General features: G+C 40.1%; 1 protein-coding gene across 5 annotated transcripts in view; it reads right to left on the reverse strand.

Annotated features, from left to right (window-relative positions):
• SRPK2 (SRSF protein kinase 2) overlaps positions 1-11,055 on the reverse strand; it is a 259,374-nt gene that overhangs the window by 68,720 nt on the left and 179,599 nt on the right. For all 5 annotated transcript variants that reach the window (XM_026648679.2, XM_029910845.1, XM_026648680.2 and 2 more), the window contains one exon: positions 2,195-2,360. In XM_026648679.2, the coding sequence (XP_026504464.1) occupies positions 2,195-2,360 (166 nt within the window). The remainder of the gene's footprint in view (positions 1-2,194; positions 2,361-11,055) is intronic.

Raw genomic sequence — 11,055 nt, forward strand, 5'->3', positions numbered from 1 at the left:
AGGATCCCTACAATTACACCACCACGACATTTCAGATTTAAATAGCTGAAATCATTAAATGTATTATTTTAAAAATCCTATGATCATGATATTGACCAAAATGGACTGTGAAGTTGGTAGGGCCCTAGCCATGTGCTAGGTCCACTTTGAGCCTGGAAGTATCTATGCAAAGGCACAGAAGAAAGAGAAAAGTCTAAAAACTCCTGAAAACACAAAGTAACTATTGGAGGAAAATGGAAAAAACTAAGAAAAGCTCTCTGGACATGAGCAAAGATCCCAATATTGCAGCTAACTAGGCAAAGAAAAGAACTGATGCAGATGGAGACTGCAAAGCCCTTTTACAGCTTCAGTTCTGAACAGTTGGTTAAGTCAGAGCATAGGCGCCGACTCCGTGGGTGCTCCGATGCTGGAGCACCCACGGGGAAAAATTGGTGGATGCAAAGCACCCACTGGCAGCTCCCTGACCTGTCCCCCCGCCCCAGCTCACCTCCGCCTCCGCTCTGCCTCCTCACCTGAGCAGGCTGCCGCATCCTGCTTCTCCCCCCTCCCTCCCAGCACTTGCGCAGCGAAACAGCTGTTTCGCGCAAGCCTGGGAGGGTGGGGGGAGGAGGAGGAATGCAGCGCGCTTGGGGAAGAGGTGGGGCCAGGGCGGGGATTTGGGGAGGGATCCAATGGGGTAGGGAGGGGGCGGAGTCAGGGTGGAGCCAGGGCCGGGGGGCGCGAGCTGCCACCGGCGCCAACAAAAGTTGGCGCCTGTGAGTCAGAGTGCTCCTCTAGATCTAACAGGAGTACTGGTTTTTAGCAGGCTCTCAAAATTCAACACCATCATACCATGTAGCTCAGAAGTGGAACTATGCAAAGAGCTAAATACTACACTCATCTTCAGTTAGTTCTGAGGAAGTGTTATAAGTAACAATTACCATTGGCTAAGAACAAACTATATAAATAATTCGATCAAATATCTTCATTGAAGAGAATGTTAAGGTTGCACAGTGAGTCACTCAAAAGTCAGGAAACAACATCAAGGTTGCAAGCACAATCTTAACTGCCTCCCTGTGCAATTACTATACAGCCTTTAGTTACATGATCACACATTATTTCAAAACCAACACATTTTTTTTAAAAAACTTTACGCATGTCTAAAATCAAGCATATAATATTCCAGATGGCTGACCCACTCTTGCTCAAACTTTTAAAAAAATCATCTGCAGGCAAAGACTAAGCCTGAAAAGTTTCAGTCTAAATGGTGAATGTTTTGGAAAATTGTGAAGACCTGAAAACAACGTGCTTGATTGTGGAAACGTTTATGGAACCTTAACCGCAAAGGTTGCTAGATTCCTGCTGTAACAGACTACATTTATTAAAATACAACTCAACTATTGTTCCCTATACATTTTTCTATACTGCTATATAATAACTGTCTTAAATATTATCTTTTCCCCATTCCTGTGGCTGATACGGTGGATTGATAAATGACCAGGAGCCACAAGACTGATGACCATTAGAAAGCCACATTTCCTCTAAGTATCCCTTTACTGTTTCATTGTGAACTCTTCTAGCCATCCACACTGTGCAAATCCTTATCAGGAAAAGACGGTATAGTCCAATCTGAACCCTAGGCAAATTTCACAAGCTATTTTATATGTGAGTGGAAGTATGCCTAAAAGAGGACACTGATGTATGTACAATACATTCACTTTTCAAAGGTCAAAGATCAGGGATTCCAAGACTTTTGTGACATCACTAGATTTAACTATAATGCCTAGATTAGAAGTCAGACAAATTGAAATTTAAGGTAATGAACTTGGGACAGACTTGGAAAACAATTTAAAGTTACTAACTATTGTGACTATTGCAGTATGGCAGGGCTCCAGTGCAGCTAAAAGTTGTCATTTGAGTTCCCAACTTGAAAAACATGAAAGATTGTTTAGGCACATCATTTCCCTATATTACAGTACTCTGAATACTGGGAGCATACCAACGTGAGAAACAGACAACATCCCTCAGATAGCTTTCCTGTGATCTAAATTAATACTTACATTCAACTAGGAATACATTAAAGTAATTAACATTCACACATTTAATTCAGTCATTTAAAATATATAATATTCATTAACTAGAACAAGTTAAATATGATTATCATCTGTTTTCCAATGCAGTTTTACTTACAGCAAGCTCAACTCTATTACTGTACCTGCTGAGCCAGAAGGAGGAGGAGCACCAGCTTTCTGCCACTCTGTGGCTTCAGCAGCCATTCTACGCACATAGGCATCATCCACACACATCAAGATATTTTCTGGTTTTATATCTGTATGGATGATCTTGCATTTGCTATGTAGATAATCTAAACCCTGAAGGACCTGTATACAACAAAATCAGTTGAAAAATAATTTCATAGTCTGACCAAGATAAATACATACATTGTCTTACCGTTTAAATAATTATTCTAATTCAAATGCAGTAAAATATGAAAACTTGACTTCAATGTAGTATATAAGTATTTTATAAGATGTTAATATTCTGAATGTTCAAGCGGTCAAATATATTTTATGCATTGTTTTAAACAAAAGGTAATTTTCCTTAGATTTAGAATATTATCTTATTATCATTATTCAATGTGACCAAGATGTTATAATGATTTGTCCACTTTTATCTATTACACCTTTGGCATTCCAAGTTTATTTGTTATAAAATCTTGGCCATCACAGATTATTTAGCCCAGGGCACATTTTGTACATTATATGCAGGAAGCACCCTGTAAATTATCACACAAATCTACATAAATGCTGGTGTAAAATTGGTAACAAGGAAAAAAAATGACACCCTCATAATATTAATCGGCACTTTTACAGCACTGTCCATCAGAAAATCTTAAAGCACTTTACAATCACAAATGAACTAAGCCTCACAACACCATTAAGAACAGACAGGTTAAGTGAATTATCTGATGTCGCTGAAGAAGCCTATGGCAGTGTGGAAAGTAGAATCCCTGTGCTTTATCTACAAGAACCCTGTGCCCCTCTAAACATTTTATCAAGACATTACACAGCACATTCTTAATCCAACCCTTCTCAGAATCATTCAAGATATGATGAATTTTAAAAGTTAAATGTGTGGGTTCAAAAACCTAATACTGGAATCGCTAATCTGGATTTGTGCGTGCAAGTCTGGTCCACTAAATTCCAAAACTTGCTTGTTTATTTGAAAAACCAACTGAAAGAGCAGGGATTTTTCTCTTAAAGGATAGAAACCCCAGTTTATCCTCAAAAGATATATAATGACAAGAAGTCCAAGTTTTAGAGAAAGGACACTAAAAGTAACATCCACATCAAGAAAGTGCTCATGATTAAAGCTTGTTGAGAAATGGTTTTCCCATCTTGAAAATTTTTTGAGATTTAAAAAACTCTCCTGCTCTGCACTGGAATGAAACTGAGAACTTTCAAAAATTTTTCACAAAAAACAGGAGAGAGATTCTCCACCCCAGAACTGTCAATAGCCTTGTCATTCAGGCACTCACCTAGGATGTGAGAGACCCCCAGATCTGAGTCTCTGTTCCACATCAGGCAGAGCAGGGACTTGAACCTATCTGTCCCATATCCCAGGTATGCCCTAACCACTTGGCTATAGAGTCAATCCTCTCTCTTTCTCTCCCACACCATTCTAGTTTTCACCAGAAATTCTATCCTTGACCTGACAAACTTTCCCAATGAAAAGTTTTGGTTTTGACTAATCAGGATTTTCCAGTTAAAAACATTTAAATGAAAAATTCCTGACCAGCTTTACTCACGATTCCTCTACTCCATCTACCACAGAGGCTCCTTATTTTAACAATGTCTATACAACACAGAGACCAAGACAAAGATTCTCAGAATACATTAAAGGCCCTAATTTTTTTTTCCCCCATAAACCTCTGCTTTAATGCTAGAAAGATAAGGAATTCAGTGAAGCTTAAGTAACTGATTCTCAGACATGGGGCTAAAATTTGTGATTGCACACTTGATAAAGTTAAGGATTTTTGCCCAGTTTTGGAAGTAGAGGACAAAACCACAAAGCTCAAATTTTTATTGGACCTCTGTATTGTTAAGATTTAATTTTGGTTGGGGTTTCTTTTAAAAGAAATACATATTTTGAATCACATCTTTTGATAATTATTAAACCATTACTATTATTATATTTATTTGGTTCCTGTTCTCCACTAATCCAGCTAAGAAACATTTTTGACGAGGAATTTGAAACTCTCAAGTGATAGAAAATTATTGTAGAATATTTGATGGTAAAAAACCATGAACACCACAAAAAATTTATCTTGTTGCATTAGCAGGGTATATACATTACACAGAAAATAGTTCTCACACACCCGCAAAGAGTCCTAAAAGCTTTAATTAAATCAAATGTATTTAAGAGGCTTGCTGGCACAGTCATCCTTTCTATTATTGTGACATAATTTCAAATTATTATTTATGATATAAGTAACAGTGAATTTCATGATCTATGACAAAGAATTATACTAATGTTAGGATTTATACATAAGAATGTTCTTAGCCCCAACTTTAATCAGATAGCTATAATCTAAAAATAGAAGGTCTGATGCTTCACTAAACCTGTGTGAGAAAAATATCAAATTCTATAAATATCTGTGAGGGACTGAGACCAAGACTGGGCATAATCCCTAGTTTTTATTTACATCATCTGGCGAGGGAAAGACTGAAGATAAGAAAAGCTACTTTTTCCTGAGTGTCAAAAAAATGCAGACAGGAAATATTCCGTTAATATCCCCATATATGTAGTTTAGGGTGATCCAAACCGTGGTATATTTTCTCACTTGGAAAGGTCATATATATAAGAATTTAACTGTTCCACATCAAGAGATACTTTGCCACCACTTATCAGATTCTCTCTCATTGACAGCTAACCTTCCCTCCATCCACAGGGCCAGGATTGCAGACCATTATGCCTCTGAGAGTTGATTACTTACTACACATAGTTCATTTAAACAAAAATCAAGAATGTTCACAGATAGAATACAAGATGCTAATTTTGGATCATTTCAATTTCAGAGCATGTTCCCTATCAGATAGGCTAGTGCAGGGATCGGCAACCTTTGGCACGCAGCTCGCCAGGGTAAGCCCCCTGGCGGGCCGGGCCAGTTTGTTTACCTACCATGTCCGCAAGTTCGGCCAACCGCGGCTCCCACTGGCCGTGGTTCGCCGTCCCAGGCCAATGAGGGCTGCGGGAACAATTATAACTGATTGTTCACCGACTCTTTTTATTTTTTTTTAATGAAGTGTGTGTGGATTGTTTCATCTTCTTTGTCGGGAGCTTAGCTTTAAACTGTATATTTTTAGTAGGGGCTCATTTAATTTATTTGTATTATTTCTGAATTTAATTTTTAGTAACTTCATTTTGGAAGTATTTTGGCTTTTGACTTTTTTGCTCACACTTTGTCATATTTCAAAGTCTAGGGATTTGCCTTCTTTCCTGACAAAATTTGGATTAAACTAGTTTTAGACCTATTTATTATTGAAAGACTGTTCTCAAAAGTTACTTGGATCTATATTACTAGAACCAGTTCAATCATCCCTAGATAACCTATTAAGGAAATCAAGATTAACAATGATCATGCACAAAAATATATGTGTTGATTCATCAATTTATGCAAGCAAGGCCAATGGGAAATTATCCTAGGAAAAAATACACATTGATCTCATCTGGTTGAGATTATAGATGGACATCCTAAAACAAGAACATGTCAATTAACTGAAATGGATACAATACAATTAGCTGTATCTAGTATGTTCCATGCAAAGTGTGCAGGCCATCTGTTTTGGGAATGCCTTACTCTGAAAAAGATATTGGGAATATATGCTAGAGAAAACTGATCATAATACTAATCATACACTGCCAGTTATTTCTGAATTATGTCTATTACGTAATAGGGATAAAAAGCAAAACTCAACAAAAGAATGTCTAAAATGGATCAAAGTAAGTAATCCACATCTGTACAAATCCGACTCAAAACTAGATGTAAAGGATAGATCACATCACTATTTGAAACAACTTTGTATGAGAGTATAAAATAAAGTTTACATGGTAAAGAAGAAATATTTAATTCCCTATGGAGATTATTCCTATAATGTTAATAAGGAAAGGATACGTACCTTCATTCTGCTTTTCTGAATCTTAAAAATTTTTCACTCCTGGATCTCAGCTTCCTAGTGAGACACAGGTGGAAAACCACAAGCTCTGGAAGTTTCTGGCCCCAAAGAGCAGCAGTTGTGGCAAAGTGCATCTGTCAACTGCCTCCCATCTTGATGGTCCCAAACTCCCCTGAACCACGACCAACTACAACCAATTTCACTTTAACATTTCAGTCCGATACTAATTCAGCAGGAAATCAAAGCTCCCCATAAAGCCAAGCTGATCACATACACACACACACAAAATTTCTTCCAAGGCAGAAAAAAACACATAGATGTAAATACATCACGACTGGTTAAAGAAAACTCCTCTGAACTCCCAGGGCAAAGGGGTGTGTGTGTAAGAATCCTGCAATATGATATCTTCAGAGAAGAAGAATTGCACACAAGTAATTTTCCCTTCTCTAAAAATACCATCTTTGAAGGAATCTGGGTAATAAGAATCTTGTCACATCTTGTTACAAACCTAGATTCTGAGCTCTCAGGAACAGGGATTGTTTTCATGTTATTTGTTAGTACTATGGGGCCCTGAACAGTGATTGGGCCTCCTAAACTCTACTGTAATACCAATAAGAAAAAAAAAAGCAGCAGCAGGAGGGAGATATCCCAATGGAAAAGGCAATTTGAACTAACAAGGGCAGACAGAACAAAGGCAACATAGTGCAAGGGACAGGTTTTTCCTGTTTTTGTTTTAAACAAACAACAAAAAAGGAGAAAAAGATTACCTCCCTGGTAATTACCACATCAGGCCTACTACTCAAGGACTGGTAGGGTGTGTTCCATCAAACAAAAGAACAAAATTCAACCAATTCCAAGGAGAGACATCCAGAGGAAACAAAACTGTAGAACATAGAAGAGTCTGGGCTCCCCAGCCTTGGAGCAGAACCACAGAACTGTGATACTGAAGCAAAAACACTCCTGAAAAACTGAATACAAACATCAGTATTCAGTGAACATACCACCTACAGCCTATGTAGATATATACATATATACCTATAATTGAACAATTCTTTGTCGACCTCTAGTGGCTATATAAGCCTGGCATGACCCTCTAGGTTCAGGGTTGCCTGATCATACAAAATATAATATGCAGACAGCCATATAGATGTGGGCCAACATTTTCAACATTTGGGTGCCTAAGCTGTATGTAAGGAATATTCATCACTTGGCACTCATGTTAAACGAAGTCTTAAACTCTTAAAAAGTTTTATCAGAGGCTGACTTCCAACAGAAAAAGACCCAAATAATTGCATTTGGTATAGCTGAAGACAAATTACTTGGGACTCAACCCACCAAGTAAACCAAATTTTACTTTTATTATTAAAAGCAAGAAATCAAAAACGCAGGTAAGTCACATCACAACATAATGCAATTCCACAACTACCTTACTTTGTACCTGGGACTACAGCTGAACAGAGCGTAAGAATTACCCCCATACTCTTAAGTATTAATAGCCTAGTTGAAATAACATCTAAGACCTTCCATTTAAATATCCAGATAAGAATTCTTCAGATACAATTTTGGAATTTGTTTATCTTAAAGCCCCTGCAGGAGAAAAGACAAGTAACCTATACGTTTTAACATCTTACTTGAATAATACAATAAACTTTTTCATAACTGGAGCCTTTGTTTCTATAATTAACAATGAATGCTGCTAAGGCCTTGGCTACACTCGGGAATTCACAGCGCTGTCGCGGCAGCGCTGTGAAGCGCAAGTGCAGTCACGCCGCCAGCGCTGCGAGAGCTCTCTCGCAGCGCTGCAAGTACTCCACCTGTCCGAGGAGAGTAGCTTGCAGCGCTGCGAGTGAGCGTGCAGCGCTGCAGGCTCTGATCACACTGGCGCTTTACAGCACTGCACTCGCTGCGGGGGGCGTTTTCACACCCCTGAGCGCAGCAAGTTGCAGCGCTGTACAGCGCCAGTGTAGCCAAGGCCTAAGTGAGTGAAATTTGAAATAATCTTAATACGCATCTTGGCTGGTTTTGCAGAACAATGTAGAACTACAGAATTGTACTGTGCTGTTACATGACCTGTCTATTTTATTTTATTCTTGCTCTTAATACATAATAATAAAGTAGAATTTAGTTTGCTTCATGAGTGGAGTTCTGAGTTCTCAGTCAGGGGTTATATCAACTGCTAATTAATTAATTAATTTAGGCTTTTCGGTAGGAAAAAGTCAGCCTTTCTAAAAAAAGTAAGACTTTATGTAACAGTCATAAATACCCCCTACAGAATCAGTCTCCTAAATCTCTATTTAGGCTTCCAAATAAAAGTGCCTTAATTTCAGAGGTCCAGAGCACCTGCAGCTTTGAAATCAAATGTTAGGCACCTAGCTTTGAAAACTGTGGTCATGATCCCCTAGCAACAACACAGCCACCTGCCGAGTGCACTGATACCAAATGAAACAAGAAAGCTGGGTGGGCTGGCATGACAATATGTCCACTAAGCTAAGTACTTATCACGACCTTGGAAAGGGATTTTAGAACTTTCTTTAACACCACTGCAGTCTAGAAAATGTGAAGGCTACAGCTGTATAAAACACACTCGCTGAATAATCCTACACCATTGGAACCTACACCACTATTGAGAAGTGACTTGCCATGTAAGAAGAATAGCCTTTATTAGTTTGTGAAGGACTCCACTAAGACCCCACAACTCAGGGGCTTCGGTGCAGATTTTGGTAAGCATCAAGTCTCAGCTGATCATTGACTTATGATGTTAGCTCTCATTCCAAAGACAGTTACCCCAAGGATGCTATCACTGTTGCAGACTAATTGGCCTTAAAGGCAACAGGGGCTAAATGATCTGTCAAAAATACCTCTGTTTTGCCTGAATCTCTTTCACGCGCCTATGGTTATGTCTCCAAATTCCTCCACTCCATCCATAAAATTCCAAAACCTATTCTACTCCAGGAAGATTCTATGTAGAAAATGACAGCTATGGGTTGGTAACCCCATCCTCGGAATGAGAGTCAGGCCTGGGCTACACTACAAAGTTAGGTCGACATAAGCCGCGTTAGGTCGAGTTAATAAAGTATGTGTCTACGCTACCGAGTCCCTTCCGCCCACCTAAAGGGCTTGTAAAGTCGACTTTTGTACACTACCTCCAAGAGAGGCATAGCGCTTGAGTCGACATCCACGCATCAACATGGGAATAGTGTAGACATTGTGTTGTGTAATTTGAATGAATTGGCCTCCAGGAGGTATCCCACAGTGCTCTGCTGTGACCACTTTAGAGAGCACTTTCAACTCCACTGCACTTCAGCCAGGTACACAGGAAACAGCTGCCCCCCTGTTAAAGCCCCGGGAACTTTTGAATTTTCATTTCCTGTTTGATCAACGTGGAGAGCTCGCCAACACAGCTGATCGTGGATGCTCAAGGCTGCAAACGTGCTCCAGCATGGAGTACACAGGAGGTGATGGATCTTATTGCTGTGTGGGGAGAAGAGTCTGTGCAGGCAGAGCTCCGATCCAGCAGAAGAAACACTAACATCTATGCCAAAATCGCACAGGGCAAGGGGGAGAAGGGCTACACCAGGGACACGTAGCAGTGCTGTGTGAAAATAAAGGAGCTTCAGCAAGTGTACCAGAAAACAAGGGAGGCAAACAGTTGCTCTGGTTCTGAGACACAGACATGCCGCTTCTCTGAGGAGCTGCATGCGATTCTTGGTGACAACCCCACCACTACCCCAAAACACTCCGTGGATACCTCCCAGGAGCCCCGGACGACCTCGAGCAACGATGAGGAGGACATTGTTGACGAGGAGGAGGAGGAGGAGAATGCGAGGCAGGCAAGCAGAGGATCCATTCTCCCTGACAGCCAAGAACTTTTTTAAATTCTGGAGCCCATCCCCTCATAGGACCAATTGTCGGCGGAGCACGATACCAGGGAAGACACCTCTGGTGAGTACACATTTCCAATCAAACTGTAGGGATTACATGCTATTATTTTTAATGTTGAATCTGAACAAAAAATAGGTATAGTGGTTATCGATGGCCGATCCAGCTATGCAGAGGGTGCTCTCCTAAAAAGACTGTTTATGTGCACAGGGATGGCCCTGGAATCCTTCATGGAGATCTCTAGGAAGCTTTCGTGGAGGTACTCTGCAAACCTTTGCAGAAGGTTTCTGGGAAAGGCTGCCTTATTTCATCCACCACGGTAGGACACTTTCCCGCACCACTCCAGTATTAACTCTTCTGGCATCATTGTGGTACACAGCACAGCAGCATAAGGACCAGGTGTGTGTGGATTGCCAAGGGCACGCAGGGGCGAAAGAAAATGCAGGCCTGTTATTTACCAGGCTGCACGTGGCAATAGACTATATTGGTAAGGGATGCAAGGAGAGTAGGGGTCACGATGCAAACTGCAGAGACACACACACACAACTAAAATTAATCAATTTAAAGTTTTATTGGGGATAATTACAAGGGGTAAGGGAGCAGCGTTTGATTAGCTAGTAGAGTTAATGAAACTTAAAACACACAATGACTAAAATATCTACTAACAATATTTATAAACAAAGATGCAGCAATTAGTAATAACTGATACTTACAAATACAAACCAACGCATAACGACCGGCAAACGTAGAAACTCTGTTTGAAACACGTGAGCTGAGAGAGAGGCTTCGAGGTGATCAGGCTCGGTTACGGGTGTACACAGGATACACAGGATTCGTTTTTCTTTCTCCTCTCCCTGCCTGCACATGGCAGGCAGCCCATAAAGTACCAACTATGACATCATAGAAGTGTCATAGGGGACGGGGCCCAAAACCTGTTTGTGTTCGTTTCTGATTGGCACAAGCAAAGTTTACACCAAGTAGGGGAGCAGGTGCCTCAAAGTCTGGCTTCGCCCCCAAAAGG

Source organism: Terrapene carolina, unplaced genomic scaffold, assembly GCF_002925995.2.
Source record: "Terrapene carolina triunguis isolate 2854851 unplaced genomic scaffold, T_m_triunguis-2.0 Scaffold68, whole genome shotgun sequence".
NCBI lineage: Eukaryota > Metazoa > Chordata > Testudines > Emydidae > Terrapene > Terrapene triunguis.